Source organism: Vanessa tameamea, chromosome Z, assembly GCF_037043105.1.
Source record: "Vanessa tameamea isolate UH-Manoa-2023 chromosome Z, ilVanTame1 primary haplotype, whole genome shotgun sequence".
Lineage (NCBI taxonomy): Eukaryota > Metazoa > Arthropoda > Insecta > Lepidoptera > Nymphalidae > Vanessa > Vanessa tameamea.
In genome coordinates, this window is record NC_087341.1 from 1879136 (window position 1) to 1904831 (window position 25696).

Here is a 25696-nt window from a genome sequence, read left to right on the forward strand (position 1 = left end):
TAAACAAACTGACTTATTAATACATTGCTTTTCTATGCATCCTATTCTATTTATTACATTTTATATAGCATTGCAGAAATGTAACTCCAACAAAGTTACAAAGGACAAGTATTAATTATACTATAACCATATTATAATAACATGACCAATAATTTGTACAAATGTCTGAATAATTATTATTAGATATTTTAATACTGTTTAGTTTAGATGCATGCATAGTTGCTCATTAAACTTTCACTCTAGTGTATTTGAGGATAATGTATGATGTTGAGAAAGCCTTCTGTTGCATACTTAAAGAAATTATTGGTGCATCTCTGACACATAAGACATGCAACTAAGAGAAAACATTTTCCGATAAATACTAACATAGCTACTCCGACTAAAACACCGAAAACACCGTTTTTAACTGTGGTAATGATATTGGATTATTACTAACTGCGAAATCATTAATTTCCGCCTACACAAAAATACAGCCTCCTTGAAAACCTTCACAGATGGCCATGTATTTTTTTCGAAAATAGATCGTAACGAAATAAACAATCTAAAACCGTATACCACGAATAATTATTAAAAAAAAATAATAATTTTCAAAACAATTTATAAATGCTGAAAACATACAGTAAATAAAGGTTTACCTTAGAATTAATCACTTTTCATTCGCATTCACGAAAAGATCACAATAACAAATGATAAAACTACATTTACAACAATATTTTTAACGGGACATTACAGAAGAAATTATTAAATTTATTCCACATTTTAACGTCGGAGAGAGCAACCAGTACAGTATACAGATAAATAAAATAAAATTTCTTATTTGATGCTTTGATCATTTGTCAGTGACTCACTAGTTTGTCTTTGGTAGTTAGAGATTTTTTTTTATTATTTTTGTATTACTGTATTTTGCTATATTATCTTAGCTTATTAGGAAAAAGTCTGTTGTTTTCGTAAATACACTCGGACACCAAAACATTTTATCCATTACATTTTTTTAAATTGTCTGGTATAATATATATAATACACTTCTTATACTTCATATACTTCAGTTCACATTTTATATCAATACTGCTTAAAACTTTGCAACCACATATAACATTACATATAACAGTTGTATAAATACAAGTTTACAGCTGGTAAACTTTGTATTTTTTTTATGATGGCCACCTGATGGTAAGTGGTCACCGCTGCCCATAGACAATAGCGCTGTAAGAAATATTAACCATTCCTTACATCACCAATGCGCCACCAACTTTGGAAACTAAGATGTTATGTCCTTTGTGCCTGTAATTACACTGGCTCACTTACCCTTCAAACCAAAACACAACAATACTGAGAACTGCTGTTTGGCAGTAGAATATCTTATGAGTGGGTGATACTTACCCAGATGGACTTGCACAAAGCCCTACTACCAAGTAAAGTAAACTGCAATTTTTAATTTGTTTAAATAATATATCAAATAATTACAATAAATTACGTACTTTAATTATTAAAATTATGTTTGTAATCATATACTTTAGCTGTAAACCCATTACGACCATTAGTGGTTGTTATTAGACAAAATCAATAAGCCTTATATTTAAATGTTAATGTATCAATGGGAAACCTAAAAAAATGTATATTAAATGTCTTAAATAATGAGACATTATTTATTCGAATGAAAGATATTATTTTGCATTTTATAATAAACAACTTTTTAATTAATATTTACCATGGTAAATATTATTTCTATGTAAAATTAAATAATACCGATAAATTAGGCCTACAACCAAATTCCATACAACACTACATGTGTGTGTCTATAATTTACTATGCCCATTTAATTGTCAGTGCGGCGGTAAAAGAAATTGAAAAGACCGTCGAAGTTTTTAACTATATTTTTGAAAACTTACCAAAAATGGACGAAGAAGGAGATAGTATTCTGTTAGAAGACAATTATTATCAGTTGCTTAATATATCGAAAACGGTAATTAATTTTCCACATTTTTTTATTTCGCCAAATTAACATAATATTGCAGCATTATTATATAACGTTCAAATGATGTTTCTTTAAATTAAATTTATACTAACTAAATTGGTTTAAACGCAGGCAAGTGGCCGCTATTTATTGTTAATCCTATTTTCACATGCGATTATCTTTTATAAAGTTAATTTATAGGTTATGTTCAGGATGAAATCGAATACATAACAATATACATATTGTCATCAGCGTTAATAGTTTACGAAATAAAATACTACATTATAGTTATATCATTGCTTATTATTTTAACCATTTAACTGAAAGGTAACACCGTAATATATTTATCATAATCTAAATATTTTGAAAATACCTACAAAAAGCTTTGTAAATTTTAATGACTTGAACTTTTATAAGTATACCAGTTAAAAAAATACAGACGTCATGTTTTATGTTTTTTCTTTTTTTAAGTCTATGTTTGTAACTCATGCAAACAAACATTACAATTAAATTAAAATTTATTTTTTATTCAATTTCAATTGAATTAATTTGCAGTTACTACAACATTGATTAAATAATTTCACCTTGTATCTATGTATTTGTTGCATTGATATCAATAAAGGCCAGTTTACATACAATACTTATATACAAGTATAAAATGCTTTAAAAGTATAACTCAGATTTAACTAAAAATAACATTAAATAATTAACTGACTACCCTACTTTTTGACTTAATAATGCATATAAATTTCTTATCAAGTCCCAACTTGTTTGGTTTGAGTTAAGTAGTAATTAAATTTCAGTAAGTCAGAACAGTAACCAGTATTATTGTTCTATGGAATTCTGAGTTTGCTAGCATATTCTGTAATAATGATAGAAGTATCTATACTAATATTAAATAATAAATTCTCTTTCATATTTCAAGGCAACACCCGAAGAAATAAATAGTGCATACCGTCGATTTTCCCGCATATTTCATCCAGACAAGCACAGCACGGATCCAAACAAGCAAAAATGGGCCGAACAAATATTCAACAAAGTCAAAGATGCCTATGAGGTCCTATCAGATTCACATAAAAGGGCTATTTATGATACCTTGGGTAATTTAAATCTTACAATTTTTCTAACATATTTCTTTTGAATAATACATCTACTTTGTATTTAAGCCAAGCTCAGACTTATATTTTAAGAATGATATTGTATGCAATTTTTAATTGTACATCATTGCAATCATTTGTGATGTGGTTTTGATAATTGAAACAATAAATTAAGTTGACCCACCAAAGGCTTCAGGTGAAACTCTTTATTTTACTACCTGTGAATATATTTGAACACAATTTGCTGATACATATAGTTTGCAGTTATTGTTAGCAGTGGCTTTATTAATTATAAATTTCTAATAATATTACTAACTTTCTAGGAAAGAGAGGCCTGGAAGTTGAGGGTTGGGAGATTATATTTCGAACCAGAACTCCTCGAGAAATCAGAGAAGAATATGAAAGGTAATGTATTGTTATTCCTTTTAGCTTAACATGTTATAAATTATATTTTCAATGTAATTTTGTAGGTGTATAATGAGGTTCCATTAATTTATATAAAACTTCAGAGAGTTATAATGTGTTATCAATAACTATTGTATTATTATTCAAATGTTAGACATCTCCTTGCATTGGAGCAGCATTGTTCAGCTATAGGACAACGAGCTAGTAATATTTGCAGTTTTAATAATGTATCTGAAAGTGATAATAAGGAATTTTAAAAAAGTCACACGCTAATTTTGAGCTGTTTACATAAAAAAAAATGTAGTTAGGGTGCACCTCTCGTAATTATTACTTGCACAAAAAACAAGGATAGTTTTATGATTGATTTTCTGTACAGGTTGAAACGCGAGAGAGAAGAGAGAAGGCTACAGCAAAGTGCGAACCCCAGAGGCACCATAACACTATCAATAAATGCAACGGACCTGTTTATGAAGTATTATGATGAATATGATATACTGTAAGTAAGATAACATTTTATTTGTGAACTGTCAAAAGATAGGAAGTTAGATAAACTCTGATTAAATATATATGTTTTGATTCAATAATATAGCTGTTGTCAAATTTTATCAAAAACATGTCAATCAATGTTATGTATAATTGTTAATAGTATGAAAAATAAATTAAATATAATAATTTATTTGTTAATATTAATCTCATCTATAAACACATATTGTATGAAATTTTATAATTTATTAAATTTTATAGAAATAAATATCTCTTTGCATTGCATGAAAATATGTCAAAATAATAATATACCAAAATGATTATTGGTTTTATAGGGAAGATGCAGCTATCATACCAAGTATTGAAGTTTCCGGAATGACTATACAACAATCTATTGATGCCCCGGTAACGCTTAGGAATACTGCTACACTATCTGGGAATATTTCAACACAAAATGGGACAGGTGATAAAACAAATACATCTATAATCTATACTCTTATAATAAGCTGACGAGTTTGTTTATTTAAACACGTTAACTTCAATAAGTAACATTTGACAAAATATTTTTGATTAAGCTCATTTATTGAGAAGTTATAGATTATATTACATAATACTACTACCCATTGGGGCTGAGAAGTAACTCCTAGAAGAAATGGTTCAACGCATCTAGCTTAAAACAAGCTGAAAAGCTCGTATTGTGAAACAGATCGTAGTAGTGCCCTAATAATTAGTTCTAGTAATTAAGTTTTATACATAACAATTTTTTTTCTGCACATATTGAATTGCTATAATTTCATATATTTGAAAATGTTATAATTGTTTTTATTTTATTTTTTATGTTATTTTTTTCAGGCACGGGTTCATTAACTATATCAAATCGGCACTTAAGTTCAGAACGCGGGTGGACTGAATTGGAATGTGGTATTGGAAATGGACCGGTGTTCGGTTTCAAGATATTCAGAACAATATCTAGGCTTATGTTTGTTAATTGTTGGACTGGTCTTCAATTTACGCCGAGAGGGATAGTACCAAGTTTTGCGTCAAGTAAGTGAAATAAATATACAAAGATAATGAATATTTAGACTCTGAATGAAATACCTAAATATTTTAATGATCACAATTTAAATAAAACAATAATAATACCACAATCAACACATCAATAATACTCATACTAACATTTCCTATGTTAGTATGAGTATTATTGATGTGTGAAATGTTAGTTAGTTTTGTTAAATATAATTTAAAAGGCATAGCGGAAGAAATTGTTGCTTCGATTTTTACCACAAAATCATTGAATATGTTTGACTATTATAAGTAATCTATTTTATTTGTTGTTACTTAAATGCGTTAGTTTAGTTAGTTTTTTTCTTGAGGTGTATGTTAAAAGTTATAATTATTTACAATAAAGTTCTGAGATGTGTTTCGAGTTAGTACTCATAGAATAGTTTTCTATAAATGTTTAATCTTTTTACAGCAATGGCATTACAGCTTGATGCCCATTCAGTGGGATACTTAACTTACCGGGCGGGTGGTCAAAGTGGTTCATCAATGACTTCAACCTATGTGAGAGACTCGGAGAAGTATCACCTTAATACTGCAATGCAAATTGGCAACCCTCATTCCTTCATATCGTTCAATGTCATGAGGAAGCTTCCTCAGCATGATCTCAAGCTGCGCTTGGCTTTAAAGTAAGTAATTATTTTATTGTAACAAACTACTATATGGAACTGACTAAAACGGGCAAGTTTTTTTTTTATTATTCTGGGCTTATTTTGATTGAGTTAAGGCTGAAATCAATGAAATGTTTTTTTTTTTTTAATATTTGTTTCCAATACTGCTAAAGTTTTGCTTGCCTAGGAATTTACTATTTAATAGCAACAGTAACCAAGTAAAAAGACATATAAATATTACAAGAAATGTTGTTATTGTGATACTTTATAATTCCATATGTCAGTGCACTGACAACCACGAGATCAACAGTGGTATTTTCCTTTTACCTGTGAAGTATTAATACGTATTATTGCTGTTTAGTGGTACAGTAATTAATTAATGGTACCTACTCAAGTGCGCCGGTAGATAGTCTGCTATTGAAATGGTCACTTAAATTAATATGAGTTTTAAACATACAGTAATATAACCTTTGCGAATTGCGAAGAGTGGTCTCTGCGACTTTTTGTACTTGTACTTGGCAACGCCTATGCAATGCGAAATATTATTTATTAAATATTTTTTATAAGTGTTTAACTAGTTTAAACCAGTTTAGACTAGCTTAATCAATCTAATTATTATGCTATATTGGTTGTGCGAATTATTTTAATCAAATCTCATTGTTCGTGACATCGATTATACTTAAGCTTTTTTAATGCAACTTACAAACTACCTATATCATCAAAGAGTGTATAGTTATATTTTATTAGCGAAAAATATATTTTATTTAATTATCAATTTTTTCCTGTTGTTCATTCAAAATTGTGCTTGTCCATCCTTGTTCCAAACAATTTGACATATTGATGAGGCTATTTTGAAAATTTACTTATATTTGAAGTTGTTTTACAGTTGTATGTAACAAATAAATCAAACATACATTATTATTTGACCTCCTTAGTCGAGTAATATGTACACCGGTCCTCATGGTAGGCCATTAAGAGGTCCCGGGTTCGATTCCCGGCCGAGTCGATGTAGAAAAAGTTCATTAGTTTTCTATGTTGTCTTGGGTCTGGGTGTTTGTGGTACCGTCGTTACTTCTGATTTTCCATAACACAAGTGTTTTAGTTACTTACATTGGGATCAGAGTAATGTATGTGATGTTGTCCAATATTTATTTATTTATTGTATTTAAAAAAAAAACTTAATTCCAATGTAGCTGACTTGTGAATGTATAATTTTATGTAATAGATCTCTGATCGCTAACCATCAAGTGTTGATTCGTTTTCTTTGTTGTAAATAATAATAAAAATAATGTTTCAGATTCGGTACCTTCGGCGCAATAGCTGAATACGGAGCTGAAAAAAAGGTGTCACAAAACAGTAGTGTATCGGCCGCGGTGATGCTCGGCATACCTAGTGGTGTTATGCTTAAATTAAAGTAAGTGTTATAATCATTTTGATACTAGTTACCAGTAGTCACTATGTGAATGCCAAAAATTAATCCGTAAAACTTATGACACTAATTTTACTATCCATTAAAACCATTTAAATTGTACTAAATTTAACAAAAAAAAAACATTTTGTCATATAAATACGCTGGAGATATCAAAAACTCGATATTTTTGTGTGCACCTCTATGGCGCGGTACCTTTTAAATTTAGAATATTTACTTCAGAATTTAGAAATTTAATAATAAAGACTACAAAATACGAATGTCTATGTATCAATATACATGTAAAATTTAAAATATCAAATGATTAGAAAGTGAATTAAATATTTAATTGAAAAACGCTAATTATAGATAAGGGTAAATAAATAAAATATAATATTGATTATGTAGTTCAGAAAAAAGATAACATTACATACATTACAAATGGCTTGAATCACGCACTACCGATCATGCGGGTAGATCTGTTCTCGGCTTCGCTTTAGCATATGAGCTTTACTTTAACTCAACTGGTCACTTCGCCAACGCGAATTCCGGACGTGGAGGATCATACACCTTCCCTGTTGGACCTTCTGCTGACTTCCGGATAGCTGTCAGGTTATCGTTGATCCTCCTTTGGGCTCGTCGGACCACTGTCTCGATCGGATTACCACGACCGCGTTTGGTGGGCTGCCGCAGCGTGTGGCTCTTGTGATTGAGATTGAGATGGGATGCGGTCCTTCTTTGCATCTTACCCATGGGGGCAGGTTTGTTTCTTGCCGGATGATCCGAGCGCTGTTGCTGACTCTGTTGCCGATGTGGTGCTTCAGGGTATGGAACTGTTAATTTCATATTCTGCGGTGCCCATTGGTGGCAAGTCCCAGACTTGGTTTGGTCGTTTCTGCAAAACGGCCTCACGGCGGAAAATGGGAACGTTACCAAGACTAGGCTAACGCATTGGCGTCTCGTGATATAAACACCAGCGCAATCAGAAAGGAATATAACTCTGCCTCTAGGTCTTACAAAACGTGATTGCTAAGGCGAAGACAGAGTACATTGGCAGAATTGGCGAGAGACTGGTGCGCCTCCCTTCAGGAACACGTGCATTCTGTTCTCTCGCTAAGACTGCCTTAGGGAATTTCTGTTAGCTTTTCCATCTCTGCACAGGGACGGTGAGACATTGGCCCATACCGCGAAGGAGAAAGCTGATCTTTTAGGCTCTCTCTTCGCGGCGAACTCGACTTTGGATGACCGAGGAAAGTCATCACCAACAATCCCGCGGTGTGAAACCACAATGCCGGAGGTTAAATTCCGGCAAAGTGCAGTTCGTAAAGCACTTCTTTCCTTGGATATTCATAAGTCGAGTGGACCCGATGGCATCCCTCCAATCGTGCTACGGACTTGTGCTCCCGGGTTGGCGCCGGTCTTAACGCGTCTTTTCCGACAATCCTATGCATTCGGCGTCGTCCCGAACTCCTGGAAGACTGCTTTGGTGTATCCGATCGCAAAAAAGGTCGTTGTCGACGGTGCATGCTCCGACTTAAAATTCGTCAATGCTGGTGTTCCACAAGGCTGCGTTCTATCACCCACTCTGTTTCTTCTGCATATCAATGACTTGTTGCAAATCAGTAACATTCACTGCTACGCAGACGACAGCACCGTAGACAACTCATACACCGGCCGTACTAATATTTCTCGGGAAAACGCCGAAGAAAACCGGAACAAACTTGTGTCTGAAATCGAGTCTTCGTTAAACAAAGTCTCAAACTGGGGCTGGCTGAGCCTAGTCCATTTCAACCCCAAAAAGACGTAAGTTTGCGCGTTCACCGCTAAAATAATACCATTTGTCGTATTTACACGATTTGAGAATATTCCGATAGCCGCCACAGCTAGTATCGGAATACTTGGCGTCGATATTTCAAGCCTTGTTCAGATCCGCGGTCAATTGGAAGGCAAAGCCAAATTGGCATCAAAAAAGCTCGGTGTGCTCAGCAATGCAAGACAGTATTTCACGTCGGCCCATCGTCTAAGACTATACAAGGCGCAAATTCGGCCTCACATGGAGTACTGGTCTTACCTCTGGGCGGGTGTTCCCCAGTACCAGCTCCTTCCATTTGACCGTATCCAACGTAGAGCAGTTCGAATTATCGACGATCAAGCCCTTTCCGATCTACTTGATCCTTTGGCTTTGCGTTGAGATGTTGGATCACTCTGCATCTTCTACCGAATTTATTACGAGGAATCTTCCGAGAAATTGTTTGGATTAATCCCGGCTGCTGAATTTCTCCTTCGGACATCTCGTCAAAATTCTAAGTTTCACCCGCACCACCTAGATATCTGAAAATCCATAACAGCAATTTTTAAGACAATTTCTGCCCCGCACAACCACTTTTTGGAACCAGCTTTCGCTGACGGTTTTTCCGAAACGATACGAATAGGAAGGAGTACGCTTTTTTCATGAGAGTTCCTCAAGAAAAAAGCGTACTCTTTCCTTAAGGGCCGGCAACGCATCTGCAAGCCCCCCGATGTTGCAGAAGTCCATGGGCGGCGGTAGTCACTTTCCACCAGCTGAGCCTCCTGCTCGTTTGCCAACTACGGCATAAAAACAAATACATAAGAAGTCAAAATGTTTAAAAGGTCTCGGTGATTTGTATTTCCTTATACACATTATAAGGTCTTAATCTGTGGGTCCTATTTAACACTTAATAAACTAGAAAAGTTTTTATAAGGAAATCACTATAAAACAATTATCCAAAATGATAGCTGTGGTGGAATAAGTTCAATCAAAATAAAAATGATTTAAGGACTTTTGACAAGCCACTCGACATTTTTATATGTACATACTAATGCTTGTAGAATTAGGTATAAAAAATAGCATATTTCCTTGGGGTTTAAGCTTGTTTCAAACCAAACTTCATCAAAGGTTGAGCCGTGAAAGCGTTATAGACAGGCAGACAGAAGAACAGAGTTACTTTCTCGTTTATAATATTTGTATAGATAGTTTAATTATTATTTATTATTAAATTATAATAATATCATTCATTTATAGATGGTCGTGTTCGTCTCAAACCATAGTGGTACCTATCCACTTATGCGAGGAAGTCATACCTTCGCCTGTATTTTATGCAACGGTGGTCCCAATGATATCTTGGCTGGTGTTGAAGAAACTTGTACTGGATCCTATAGCTAGGGAGAGGCAACAGAGGGAGCGACAGAGGTCGATGGAGGCTAATTTCGAGAGGTTAGTTTTGATGTTTTTGGCGGCAAAAGTATTGTTTATTTATTAATATTATTATAAGGCATACCAACAACACATTCATAAGTGTGCAAACTATTAATAATGGATCTGTATGGATATGTCATGTTTGCTACAGTTAGACATATTCAAACTTTGTCGATACAATTTTTAACTTAATATTACAATTATTGTAATGGTCTAGTAACATTGATTTTAATAGTTTTTAATAAAATGTAGTGTAAAAACAATTAGGCTACATTTAAAGAGATGTTCGCTTAAATCCATATAATAATGTAAACATTCAACTATCAAAGACTTTTTGTTTGTTTTGTTTTTAATAATTATTATTTTGTATAATGATATATTACCATATAGATTCATGTCAGTATTCTCTAAACAGCGGTCAATTAATAAAAGTAAGTAAAAGTTCTATATCAATTAAGAAAATAAAATAAAATTTTAATATTATATAATAAATGTATTTACAAAGAAAGTTATATAATATATAACGAAACAAAGAAGAGTTGGCTATAGAATGCTATTCAAGATTAAATATAGTTAAAGTTTAAGTTTAGGACAAGTGGATTGATTATAAGAATGCTATAATAGTGCAAAGCCAACTGTTACAGGGTTGAAATCGCCAATTCGCCATATTAGATCCCAAAGTTGCCAGACCTTTGCTGATGTAAGGAATGCTTGGTTCCATGAGCACTGGAATACTTACCATCAGATGATTCACTTCAAGTCTGCTTTTCGAAACAAATAAAAAAATGTCAATGTATGTTTTTTTTTATATTTCAGGTTACAAGAAATGCAGCGACAAGCACGGGCAACGGTCGAGCTGATGAGAGAAACGTATACCAGGATCAGAAGTGACGAGGAAAAGAAAAAGGGCCTGGTCATAATTAAGGCCTTATATGGAAAGTTACCTACTGGTATGTGTCTCAAAATAATTAAAGCATATAACAATACGTCACATATAATACAATACACACGAACTCTGTGACGCATACACATACATGTCCATTTGTATTCGTCCACTTCTTCGCAGTGTGCTAGGAATGTGAACCCTTTTTGAAGATGGAACTGAAAGTGTTTATTATCATATCAATATATATTAATTTATTATTACATATGAGATAGTGTGATTGATTCAAATACAATTATAATAATAAGTTTATTATTATTTTATTTATTTTCTTGGCTTTTATTTGTGCCAAAAGGGCACAGATTATTTTGCCAATGTCACGTGCGATGGAGAAGACACGATAGAGATTGATCAGTGCGGTCGAGATTACAGGCTCAATTTAATTTTGAAGGCATAACATAACAGACATAACATAGCATAACAGTAGTAAACGGAATTAAAAACCCACAACCTAAAATAAAACAATAATAATAATTACATAAAAAATAATTGCTATTTAAATACATAAGAACAATCACAAAACTATTTACAGCTTAATCTTATTACATTCAATATATTTACATAGAAATATACAAAATGGACTAAATACAAACATTCAACATTAATAGGCCGAGGAACTTTAGGGAACCTTCGTCTAGGTCACACTCACACAAAGAATGATCTCTAACTCTAATTTTACATAGATGTATGGAAGTACATGCATGTCCAAGGCGTAGCTGGCAGATAGTTGTGGTGATCCAACGATTAGCTTGCCTGTGAAGAGAAAACCAAGGTCGCCTTGGAATGTCTGGTTGTAGAGATGCATAAAATCTACCTTTAGATTTTGATGAAACTTACCAAACAGAGTTCCAGGATTTATCCAGATGAGTTTTCGCTAGAGCACCCAAATCTTGAGTTGAATTTTTAAAATGATCTAGAGAGCCAGTTGTTATAGCAGCTCTAGGGAAAGAGTCTGCGGTATCATTACCGCTTATACCAGAATGGCTTGGTATCCAGACAAGCGATATTTCTAGCCCTTTTTGGTGATAGATGAACAATGCCTCCCTGATCCTAAGGATGAAAAAAAAATTGCGTCTACTTCGAAAGGGATTTTCCTTAATTGCCAACAGACAAAATCAAAATCAAAGAGTCTGTCTTAGGTCATGGGAGTGGGCAAATAGGATGGCTTCCAGAATTGCAATCGCTTCACCAAAAAAATGGATGTTTCAGGAGGGGATATCAATTGAAGGATCATTTTCAATTTGGGAATCTAACAAGCTGAACCGACACAGCAATCGGGGGATATTTTAGAGGCACCAGTAAATATAAGAAGATGGTTTGACCAGTTTTGAGGAAAAATTTTTTGAAACTTACAGTTTGTATCAGGGGCCCCTTTAATAAGACCAAGATCTAGATAATTGGAGGATTATAGACAAGAGTTCTAAATGGAGAGGAAAAAAGAGAATTTTAATAGAACCTTAATATAGGATGCGGAAATTTGGTAAATTTAAAAAAACTGACCAATAATAAGGATGGACTTTTAGGACGAGCACAGAGTTGAGACAATTTGCTCAAACGGGACCAAAAAGGATGAGAGGATATAAAGGAAATGTTGAAGGCTTTTATAGCTACAGCATTGGTGTGCTGGCAATAAGAGGAAAGGGGATTTAGGAGAAGGAAACGGAGTGCCTGATCAAGATAGCACTATCTGCATACCCATTACTTCTGTCATCCTTCAAACAAGTGAAATCCGGAATCCGTGATCGAGAACCGGGAATCAACCATGTCTCAGAGATGGCAATAATAACGGGATTACACGAATTAATAACGGAGAGGAGGTCAGGTTTCTTAGGACGGACGCTTTTGCAATTCCATTGAAGGAATCTGATTGGGGCCATTTTTAAGGATATTGAAGAGTTGATTAAAATCATTGGCAACGTTGGACGGTAAAGGGATTTCATTGCATGTGCTTAGAATGTTAAGAAGGATTTTGGTGAGTAATTCTAAAAAGTTAGGATTGTTATTAGGACCCCTCCTAGGGGTTACCAACATTCCCTTGAGGAACTCTACGGGAAAGAGAACGGAAGATGGTCTTTTTATATGATCTATTAGGAGGTGGGGAGGAATTGGATGGACTAGGGCTTGATGGAATGTATACAGGAGAGGAGAACATCTCTATTGCTACCTCAGCGTAGGATCTGCGAACATTAGGGAAGCGAGAGGCTGCCTCCGTGTAAGAGATATTGTCTTTAGACATAACAATTTTTATTGATTGCTATGGCGAATACTCAGGACAATCCTTGTTTGTAGCAAAGTGTTTACCAGAACAGTGAATGCATGTAGAATTTACTTTATTAACCTCACACAACTCACTTGTATGAGATTGGGAACATTTAAAACATCTGGGAGTGGATCTACACTGAGTCTTAATGTGGCCGTAACGACAACAGTTCAAGCTAATTATAGTAGCGAGAATATAAATTTCAACGGGAAGAGAGGTATGACATGAATATATTTTATTGGGGAGAATTTGACCCTTAAAAGTTATTACTACTAACTGAGTTGAAATCCAGGTCACAACTTCTACGTTGAAGGTTTTACGGTTTAATCGTATAGACTCTAAAAAATCCTCCATAGACCATTCAACCGGAACGCGTTTCACGAGACTCATTCTAGTTATATTATAAGTTGGTAACACTGCTTTGTACTTACGAAGTTATAGGATTGAGTTTTTTAAAAAGTTATTAGCAGATTGAGCTGAGGAAAATTGAACTTCAATTTTATTGCGACCAACATTTTTAACTCCATCGTTCTATTATTAAATAGAGGCAATTTTGTGCTTATGTAAAAACTGACCGAATTTCATGGCTTGAATTGAGATTCCTGCAGCAGGATCAGCAACTTCCCGGGAGACATGGACAATAAAGGGGCCCATATCGTCGTCAGCGTAACTTTTAGGGCCGTCAGTAAAATAGGGATTAATATAAACAGTCTGGATGGAAGGATTTGCGGTGGTGGGATGTACGAGTGTTTTTTTTGAGGAGGAATCGGGAGTACCGGAACACTTATCCCCGGAATGTTTGCGAGAGGAAGATTTATTATGGTCAATAACTGTTTCCGAACCCCCGGGATCGGGAGGTTCAGGATCGACATCCATTATAAAGTACTTTAACCTACCAACTAATATACTATAACTATAAAAATAAATAAACACTTACCGTAACCGAATAAGGTTAGTAAAACCTAGAAACCATACAAATTAACTATTTGCCAAAAAAATATGTAAAGAATAACACAAAATGATTATAATAACACAGATATCTCACTAACACGTGTGTCAACCAAAGCTAACGCAAGCGAAAATATGTTATTATTATTATAAGGCAATATTGATTGCTTCTATTAATTACATTAATTGATATGTCTATTTGGTTTTCGTTTAAAATGACTACACCTAATAGTAGTCCACTTATCTTAGTGGATAAGTGTACTGTATTTACATGAGTAAGAACGGGGTTTGTTACCTCGAAATCCAGGCTCTTACTTTCGAAGACACTTTCTTCTTGGGAGCACTCCCTTGGTCATCACACACTTGAAGAACACAAGCCAAGGGATGGGTGATATTATTTGTAGGACAGAATAAGAATAATAGTTCGTTACACTAGCTAACTTTTAAGCGCGGCGCACTAACTATACACACGTTGCCGCGGCCCACACGAGAAGCGAAGTACGTCATACGTCAAAATCATACAATGGAAAATTATCAATGTTTCAATGTATGCATTATTCCTAAATACTCTACACCTTAGTAATATTGGCTCACTCAACCTTCAAACCGTAACATAACAATACTAAGTATTGCTGTTTGGCGTTGGAATGTATGGTGAGTGAGTGGTACCTATCCAAACGGGCTTTGCAGAAAGTCCTACCACCAAGCAAAATGTCTTGGTACACTAATACGAATGAAAATTTGAACGGATCGAATGAATTGAGATCAATTGAAGGTAAAGAAGGTGTAGCATCCTCGTTTTTATTGCATTGATGTCATGATTGTTACGCTTGGCTATTGGTTTGGCGATCACAGTAGAGGCGCTTTCGTCGATATGAATCCCCATAGTTACTTTTTTTAAATGTTAATTTGAAGTTAGGTTGGTTTTGATTTTATACCAAAGCGATTTCACCAATTATATTTATTTAAACAAATCGACAGAAATTCAAGTGAATATATGTAACTTAAAGATCTAAGACAACCAATTATTTGCTACAATGTGTATCTATTTCAGGTGCGTCAGACCACGAAATACCTATCGAACAAAGCGGTGATACAGCATCCCCCGAATCGCCGAATGCGTATTCAGAAGTCATAGACGTAACTATACCAGTACAATGTCTCACCAAAGATTCGAGATTAGAACTATTGGAAGCTAGCAAGGTACGTGTGAAATATTAAAGAAATAAAGAAAATAACCGTCTGTAATTATCATACTGCTGAGCTAATCTCCCGCCCCACCATGCTGCTCCAACGCAGATTGGTTGGATACACATGTGATCTGTCACATTTCATTGAAGAAACTTGCAGGTTGCCCGCGATGTTTTTTTTCACCGCCAAGCACGAATAATACACACGAAAATTCAGTGGTGCTTGGTGCTTGGGTTGTACCCGTAATCATCGCTTAACATGGACGCGTTCTAACAAGGGTCATCTCGTCTTTTTTTAAGTGTAAAATAACCGCTTAAAATTATATCCCGCTATCTGGTTGCATTCACGTCACGATAACCCTGTAGTGACGTAGATGCAACGACGTCCAGTATGTAATGTATAACTGTATGAATTCTTGATTATGAATACTACAAATGTAGAATATGTAATGAGTGGGTGGTACCTACCCAGGTGGACATGCATAAAACCAAGTAAGAAAATCGTGACAAAGTGACAAGCAAAGTCGATGATGAGTGGTCACCAGTACCCATAGACATTGCTATTATAATAATTATTAAACTCTCTTTCTCATATCATAAATGTGTCATTGACCTTGGGAACTAAGGGGGCAAACGAGCAGGAGGCTCACCTGATGGAAAGTGATTACCACCGCCCATGGACATCTGCAACACCAGGGGGGTTGCAGGTGCGTTGACGGCCTTTTAGGAAGGAGTACGCTCTTTTTTTGAAGGTTCCCAAGTCGTATCGGTTCGGAAAAACCGCCGGCGAAAGCTGGTTCCACAGAGTGGTTGTGCGAGGCAGAAAATGTCTTAAAAATCGCGCTGTTGTGGATTTTCGGACATCTAGGTGGTGCGGGTGAAATTTAGAATTTTGACGAGATGTCCGAAGGTGAAATTCAGCTGCCGGGATTAATCCAAACAATTCCTCGGAACATTCCCCGTGGAAGATTCGGTAGAAGATGCAGAGTGATCCAACATCTCTACGCAAAGCCAAAGTATCGATCAGATCAGAAAGGGCTTGATCGTCGATAATTCGAGCTGCTCTACGTTGCATACGATCAAATGGAAGGAGCTGGTACTGGGTAGCACCCGCCCACAGGTGGAGGATGTGAGAGCAGTACTCCATGTGAAGGCGAATTTGCGCCTTGTACAGTCTTAGACGATGGGCCGACGTGAAATACTGTCTTGCCTTGCTGAGCACACCGAGCTTTTTTGATGCCAATTTGGCTTTGCCTTCCAATTGACCGCGGAACTGAACGAGGCTCGAAATATCAACGCCAAGTATTCCGATACTAGCTGTGGCGGCTATCGGAATGTTCTCAAATCGTGGAGATACGACGAATGCGTCTTTTTGGGGTTGAAATGGACTAGATTTAGCCGGCCCCAATTCGAGACTTTGTTTAACGAAGACTCGATGTCAGACACAAGTTTGTTCCGGTTTTCTTATTATATTTAAATATTAGCACGGCCGGTGTATGAGGTGTCTACGGTGCTATCGTCTGCATAGCAGTGAATGTTACTGATTTGCAACAAGTCATTGATATGCAGAAGAAACAGAGTGGGTGATAGAACGCAGCCTTGTGGAACACCAGCATTGACGAATTTTAAGTCGGAGCATGCAAAGTCGACAACGACCTCGATGCTCCGATCTGCCAAAAAACAGGTAATCCAATTGCATAATTTTCCGGGAAACCCATAGGAAGGAAGCTTCGAAAGAAGCGCTTTGTGCCACACGCGATCGAAGGCCTTCGCTATGTCCAGACTGGCTGCTAATGCCTCCCCCTTGCTCTCAACTGCTTCCGCCCATTTATGAGTCAGGTAAACTAGAAGATCACCGGCTGAGCGACCCCGACGGAAACAGTACTGGCGGTCGCTAATCAGCTGGTACTCCTCTAGGTATTGCAGGAGTTGGCAGCTTATAATGGACTCCATTACCTTGGAGAACAAGGAGGTGATGGCTATAGGCCTATATATTGGACGGATCTGAGCGGTTGCCCTTTTTAGGGATCGGATGCACCAAAGCAGTCTTCCAGGAGTTCGAAACGATGCCGAGTACATAGGATTGCCGGAAAAAACGTGTTAAGACCGGCGCCAACTCGGGAGCACAAGTCCGTAGCACGATTGGAGGGATGCCATCGGGTCCACTTGACTGATGAATATCCAAGGAAAGAAGTGCCTTACGAACTGCACTTTGCTGGAATTTAACCTCCGGCATTGTGGTTTCACACCGCGGGATTGTTGGTGATGACTTTCCTCGGTCATCCAGAATCGAGTTCGCCGCGAAGAGAGAGCCTAAAAGACCAGCTTTCTCCTTCGCGGTATGGCACAATGACTCACCGTCCCTGTGCAAAGATGCAAAAGAAGCCTGACAGAAATTCCCTTAGACAGTCTTAGCAAGAGACCAGAACGCACGTTCCTGAAGGGAGGCGCACCAGTCTCTCGCCAATTCTGCCAATGTACTCCGTCTTCGCCTTAGCAATCACGTTTTTGAAGGACCTAGAGGCAGAGTTATATTCCTTTCTGAATGTGCTGGTGTTTCACGAGACGCCGATGCGTTAGCCCAGTCTTGGTAACGTTCCCATTTTCGGCGTGAGGCCGTTTTGCAGAAACGACCAAACCAGGGCTGGAACTTGCCACCAATGGGCACCGCAGAATATGGAATGAACAGTTCCATACCCTGAAACACCACATCGGTAACAGAGTCAGCACAACGCTCGGATCATCCGGCGAGAAACAAACCTGCTCCCATGGATAGGATGCAAAGAAGGACCGCATCCCATCCCAATCTGCTGACTTGTAGTGCCACACGCGACGGTAGCCCACAAACGAGGTCGTGAGTACCGCGCAACCGGCACTGTACTCCGAACGAGACATTGGTCCGACGAGCCCAGAGGGGGATCGATCCTTTGTGTCTTTTCAAACTGGAGTGTTGCTGTTTGGCGGTAGAACATATGCGTAGTCGGTACCACTAATTTCTCAAGTGAGACCTGTCAGTACAATAAGAAAAAATTGGTGCTATGTCCCAGATCACGTGACATTGTGTCAAAATGTAATCTTACTAATTAATATTTACCTGTAATCATTTATTTTTCAGTATGAGCTGCCCGGTTTCTACGATCCTTGTGCGGGCGACGAGAAACATCTAACAATCCAGTACATGTTTCATAACAATCTTCATTGTTGCACAGTTGAAGACAATCAGTCCGTTATTCTGCCACGCAATAGTGAGTATGACGTCATTAATCAAATGTCAATATCAATTAATATTGAAATTGACTTGTACATTTTAATTGTAAATCGTTGCCACTGGTTGGGGATTTTATGCAGAAGAATGAGCAAGAATGTAAGAAGTTATTATCTTTAGTAACATCTTCGTGTTCCAATGTTTTGGATAGAAAGAAAAAATATATATACAGGGTTATTGGTAATTCGACGTATTCCCGTTAGGAGGTAATAGGGGTGACTATTTGCAATAATTTTAACCCCCATATGCATAATGCAAAAGTGAACCATTTTTTAATTATCGCGTTTTTTAGATTTTTTCGAAATAAGTCTAAAATGCAACTTCAAAAATTTATTAAAAAAAAGTATCAATTAAAATCTATTTTTTTCTTCTGATTTATAAAAACGATTAAACATTGGATATTTTTCAATATTTAAACTCTTTATATTTCCCTCAAATATGCCTGAAAAACAAAAAAAAACATTATGGAACTTGATCTGCAACTTATTTTAAAAACATAATCGTTTACTTAGCTTTCCGAAAATGTATAAAAACTAGGAATTTATTTCAAAACAACCGAAATAAAATGATCAGAAAGGACGCTGGCGGAAATTCGTATTCGAACATGACCGAATTCGTACTAAAGGTCGCTCTTTAAAATTCCCACAAAATTGATCTAAAATAATAACCAATGTATAAAAAACTTACTTATTTACTTAACTTACTTACTTAATACAAATTTAAAATAAAATTTAGGTACATAAACAGTTCAGTAGCTAAGTTACAATTAAGATATTTTGTAATTTAGCCTAGTTCTTGCTCGATGTGACTTCCCCTATTGCGAACGCAAAGTTGCATTATTTTTCTAAGTTGTGACATAACTACCGAACTAGTCAAATTATTTACTTCTTACTAAAGTGAAAACGTAACAGACAAACAAGTAACTTTCGCATTTATAATATTAGTATTAATAGACAGCTGCGATCTCATATCTGTTAGAAGGCTTAAGTATTGTGCTTTGTGATTTTCTTTAGAGAGATATTAAAGATATTTTATGAAAAGATCTTTCATGCTTTGAAAAAAGATGGAATGGAACTAAAACAAATCTTCACCACTCAATATATTTTCAATGTATACAACAAAACTGCGAACAAAACTGACTAACGTTTAGTCTATTTCAACCACAAGACAAAAGTCAAATAAACAACATTTGACATCAAATTGACGCAATATCGAGTTCGTGAGCTTGTATAATCTATGATATTCATTATGGATTTGTGTAAAAGTGGCGTTTAAAACATCTATCGTAACTTTGGAAATAGAATTAAAGTAGATGTAATTTAGTGGAATAGTATGGTATTGAACTGTTATTAGTGCACAATATAGCTGAGCTATTAGCAAATCTAAGATTTGTTTATCTGTATTACTTCGATTGGAGTATGTTTCAATATCATATCCTTAACATGAATCATTAATTTAATTTACCGATTATATTAAATGTAAATTGTAGATCTGTTCACTCACGAAGACTCCAACTAACATTAACATAGGCATTCATAGTACGCTCGTGCTTATAAGATATCTTAGTGTGCGTGAGTCAGACAAAGAGTAACGACAGCAAAACAAATTACAAATTAGATAATATGCTTTTAAGTTTTATGTGAATTAACATCGGAATTATTTCATACAATGTCATGTAATATCTGTTCAGGTAAAGGTATTGACACTATTTATTAAAAAATAGAAATAGATATGTGATATTAACTGATTCCAGTTAACCGTAATGGTCGGAAACAATTTGCAGTATAAAGCCTTACGTTTTCTATTATTGATCGCACTATAATTGAAGTTCATTAGGTCGTTTATTACGAGCTACTCCCGAGTAATCAAGTTATGACGTAAGTGATACTTCATTACATATGTGAAACCATTACATCGAAAATGTGTAATTTATTTAATTATTTCCACATAAAACGGCGTTCACATTCCGTGCATTATGTTGCAATCGTCACACACCTGTGCACACTATGGCGCTGATAAGAATGTTGTTCGATCGTTTGGTTGTTGTCGATTTGAACGTTTTGAAACAAATATGCGTACGAGCATATTATGCGTGTGAATACGAAACTAAATTCGACACATTTTGACTAAACGGAAAATACCACGTAACATTAGTTATAACGTTCGTGTTTCTTTAAAGTTTCGTTATCATATTTCAAAGAGGCAGCGTACAAATCGTCAACGATATTTTGTAATTGGATACGGACTAGCCAGTCCATAGAGATACGCTGTATGAAACGTATTAACCATCTTACTAATATTATAAATGCGAAAGGAGGGATGGAGGGAAATTTGTTACTCAAACATGATAGAACGTTGAAATGGATACGATTACAAATTGCAATGGGGATCACATGACAGATTATAGTCTGATATACATATAGGTTACATTTTATCATTGTGTCTGCTGTTACTCTGTTCATACTTGGTGGTAGGTCTTTGTGCAAACTCCCCTGGAAGGGTACCAGGTGTCATAGGTTCGATTCGAAATTTCAATTATTAGAATATCATTAAATTTCAAATCGAAGTCCCACTAGTATATTTGCATTGTCTAGCACATTACTTCTTTTGAATTGCATACAGCATGTACGCGCCTTTAGTGTACTGAAATTCATCACTCAAGCCACCCTATGATCACGTTTCACGTGGTAATAACTGAAACATGCTCTGTGAAGCATGAAGGTCTGTGGTTGTAGCAGTAATGATAAGTACTACCTAGATCGACACATCTGGGTAATATATTATCACAGACAATACAGATACAGAAAACATAATTAGTAATTACAGGCACAAGAGACATATATCTGTGATGAGTGGAAGTCGATACATTTTGCAATAGTATTATCCATTTTTAAGTTTTTATAGTGTACAAAAATTTCGTATCCACGCTGTTTAGTGTTGAGGGTTTCGTAGGATTAAAGGGTTATCCTAATTCAGCTTGCACGATTTGTAAACATACATTGCAAGTTAGAAAATGCTTGTAAAAGTTGTTTATTTTTCTGGCAATGTTTTTTTTTTTTTTAAAAAGAACTGTTTAACTATGCATTCTATACTTAGGATTAAATCATTATAATTCCGTTGCATTTCCGTGAGCTTTCATCGTCTTTATTCAAGTATATACCTTGTTAGATTATAATGATAGCCATAAATGTATAAACGCCTTTTATTAATAAATGATATAGTAATATAATATGATATAATAGTTTTTGTGGTTGGCACACACTTCCAAAGTTGTGTAGTACGTTAATTATAATTTAAATGGAAAAAGTCAGAAGTATTGCGTAATTACGAATTTTCATTTATGTAAAATCATTTTTATCGATGTAGTTTTCTCTCGCGTTTTAGGGGTTGTCGTTACGTGTTAGGCCTATGTCCTTCGTTGGAGTTCAAGCTTGCTTCATGCCAAATTTTATCAAATTCGATTCAGTAGTTTGGCCGTGAAATAGCAACAGACAGACAGAGTTAATTTTTCGTCATTCGTAATAAGACCTTTTAAAGTTTTAATTTTATAAAAATGGCTCTATCCATTTATTTAAAAAGTATAAAATTGTACCACTTTATTATAAATATAGAATGATTATGTTTTTGTTGGTTCTGAACGTAATTGAATGAATAAATGAATTGAATGAATATTTTTATAAAAATGTTAATTACGCTCGTTTTTTGCTTAACGCAAGTTTAGACAAATCATTCATATTGATGTTGATTTCATAAATAATATTTCGAACAGGACGCTTAAAAATTAATGACGATAACAAGCTCATTGAGAATATAAGGCCTGAGAGGAGCATACCTAGACGGATTCAGAGATTTCAGGATGCTTTCGAATCAAATTATTTGATAGTGTACAACACAAAACTGGTCAGAAGACAGTTATGCCATGCTACGGAATTTGAGAAAGTTTGCTCGACATTTTGGCATCGTATCTCAACAATTAATATAATCGACTGAATATTCTTGCTGATGCCAAATTGCAATGAGGACCACGTATAAATAAATTGGCGAGTCGACACAGCTCTGCAGCATTTGTGATAAATAATAAATTTATTGAGACGGCTCACTTCGTTTATTTCAATTACATTCACAGTAAATGTGTTACAGCATTTTATTTTGGGATAATGCAGCCACTACGCATCCATCTTTGTTCGTCACAAATATGACAACTTTTATGACCTGGTAGCTCAATTTTAATAAGGAAATATATTTAAACAAACAAAATATAAAAACCTTCATTTTGAAAAAAAAAATCTGTATGTATCATGAGAAATTGTGCCATTCATTGGCGTATTGGTCTATTGGTCATAGTCTTTTTCTAGTCTATGCACAGACTAATAATTGTCTCATTTATTTTAATAACGACGATTCAAAAACGCTTTATTGTAAAGTTTACTTGTATAAAATTGATTTTAGTAAACGGATGCTGTCTATCAAAACAAATTCACATTGTCTATATATTTTTAATTTATTCATGTTTATTTTATTTTACAGATCATCGAATAAAGAATCGGTCCTGAAAAATAAAGTCGAGGCGCTAGTATTAAGCGTCTTTACTAGCAGCTATAATCAACGGTACAAAATCCAGAAAATCGTATCGGTAACCATTGTCGCGAAACATTCCATTACCTAGTGTTGCCATTATAATAATAATAAATATGCTTGAAGCGCACAAAACATCATAAAACATTTTCCTATTTGTTTCGTATATACCGTATTTTTTAAAATGTATATTTGAACTTGGCAATGAATCGTGTGTATACTTGATTTACTTTCTACCTTTAAATCAAAAATAATATAACCTGTATTACTTAAGAAAGAAAATAATAAAGCGTTATTAATAAAACGGAAATGATAAAAAAATCTTTTCTCTTTAATGTGAATTGAGTGTTAAAAGATAAAATGGTTATTTATTATTGATTAATAAAAATTAGTTAATTTGGTTATGTTGGATGAACATAGTGAAATTCATGAGAGTAATTGAGTTTACAGTCGAGCTGTATGGTGAATCATGCTCCGATTATTATAGAGTTTGCCCAACAATGGGACTGTTTAATATTTCCCATTTTATATATTGTACATACACAAATGAACATAGAGACGATACGATTTTCTGGTTTTTATATCATGATCTATTTCGAGGCATGATATTCAATTGCAATAATATAAAGGTCTTAAAGACTTATAAGGTGTTTTTTGAAATTATATAAACAATTGCTATTTAAAAAAAAATGTTCTCTCATTTAAATTATGATCGGAATGATGAGAGATAGTGGTGCCCAATAAAAATTCTCAAACGAAGTCTTCAACGAGCGATCCATATAATGTATTTGCATCCATAGCAATGTCTATAAAAGATATATACTAGATAAAATATGTTCAAAGCATCGTTTCATAGATAAACGTGGTATGGTATATGAAAAATTGTCTATGAATTTTTACAGAAGTTTGTTGCAAAAACACTGCCATTATGGTGTCTTATTATGGATTACATCGCAAAGAAAAGCATCGTAGCTTGATGGTAGACCGGTGGTATTATTATCTAAGAACGAAATCGAAACTCGATATCGAATTTGAAATGTCAAAAAGTGCTGTCCAATATTGAATTTAGTAATTATAATTATTGTCAAAGGATACACTGACCAAGTTTGGTTGTTGACTGTTTACGATTGAGTGGAGCATTGAATGTCAGTTTCTTATAGCTTGGCTATTGAGCTGGTTGTAAATAGCTTTTAGGACTGTAGAGTCACTGGCATACAAAATGCATATAACATATCGTTTAGGCTTAGCGCTGGCAAAATTCATAGACAAAGAATTTACGTAGAGTTTATTTTTTAAATAGTGTGATGTGGATTTGTTACAGATGAATTATGTAGTCTATCATAGTTGTTTATATAACTTTAAAATACACTTGTACTATTTTGGTATCGCTATATTGATGTTGTGTTATAATGTATCAAATACAATAAACGATTTTCATGTAATGTAAAACTTTTAAATTATACAAATATTTTTATAGCGATAATTGAAGCTGATGAAGTAATTGTTGGAATTATGTTCTAGAATTTGAAACCTATTGTATCAAAATTGTATTTTTTTTGTTGTCCATACAATGTAAATTCATTTTGTTTTTTGTTGATTTGTCAAAAATGACTTTCTAATGTTTTGTTTGTATTATTTGATGTCACGTATTTCGATATAATGACAATCATTAAAGTGTAAACTATAGCCTTTATAATATTTTTCTTATCTGTTAACAATATTGTTATATTGTACCAAGAACATTCGCAAATATTTTATGAATTCAGAAACTCTAAGCGCACTCTTGTAAAATATTAACATTCAATGGTGGCCTCGTGGCTTGTTTATTAAACTACGTCTCCGGAGACATCAGGCTTAAATGATGTCCTAATTAAAGGCAACTGTCGATTTCTGTTCAGAAATTCTTATTTTCCGGCTCGGGGTTAAGAAATTGATGGTGTTACAATCTCGCGCTTTGGAAATCACCTTTGCTTGCTTTCTATTCTTTTTGCTCTCTTCAGTGATTGTTGTCCTGTCTGAATATGACAGGGAGGGATTATAAAGTCTATAAGTATTATTTCCCGGCAGTGAGTAAGAGATACGGTTAGAAAAAAAAAATGTTACAACTTCGAACATTACATCAATGAGCTGGCCTGGCCTATACCTGTAATATAATTGTTCGGTGCACTCGTAAACTAACGCGATATAAATCGTACGTTAATACAAGGATTTCAAACGAATGTAATTCAAACGAATGCTCTTGGTAACTTAAAATAAATCTACAAAAAAATACGTTCTAAAT

General features: G+C 34.8%; 2 protein-coding genes across 2 annotated transcripts in view; one reads left to right on the plus strand and one right to left on the minus strand.

Moving 5' to 3' along the window:
- LOC113403966 (WD repeat-containing protein 47) overlaps positions 1-804 on the minus strand; it is a 54881-nt gene extending 54077 nt beyond the window's left edge. The window contains exon 1 of the mRNA XM_026644657.2: positions 636-804. The gene's annotated coding sequence lies outside the window, so the exon portion shown is untranslated. The remainder of the gene's footprint in view (positions 1-635) is intronic.
- Positions 805-1803: 999 nt separating this feature from the next.
- Positions 1804-23592, plus strand: LOC113403983 (dnaJ homolog subfamily C member 11). Its single transcript, XM_026644691.2, has 13 exons — positions 1804-1963; positions 2880-3054; positions 3375-3456; positions 3833-3952; positions 4275-4402; positions 4792-4983; positions 5414-5627; positions 6907-7023; positions 10061-10252; positions 11051-11184; positions 15440-15588; positions 18691-18820; positions 23368-23592. Exons 1-13 carry the CDS (start codon positions 1895-1897, stop codon positions 23391-23393), a joined length of 1728 nt encoding a protein of 575 aa, XP_026500476.1. The 5' UTR covers positions 1804-1894; the 3' UTR covers positions 23394-23592.
- Positions 23593-25696: the final 2104 nt, after the last annotated feature.

Coding starts and splice junctions, on each gene's coding strand:
- LOC113403983 (XM_026644691.2), top strand. CDS start 1,895: ATGGACGAAGAAGGAGATAGTATTCTGTTAGAAGACAATTATTATCAG. Junction 3,055..3,374: donor GGCTATTTATGATACCTTGG/GTAATTTAAATC, acceptor CTAACTTTCTAG/GAAAGAGAGGCCTGGAAGTT. Junction 4,403..4,791: donor TTCAACACAAAATGGGACAG/GTGATAAAACAA, acceptor TATTTTTTTCAG/GCACGGGTTCATTAACTATA.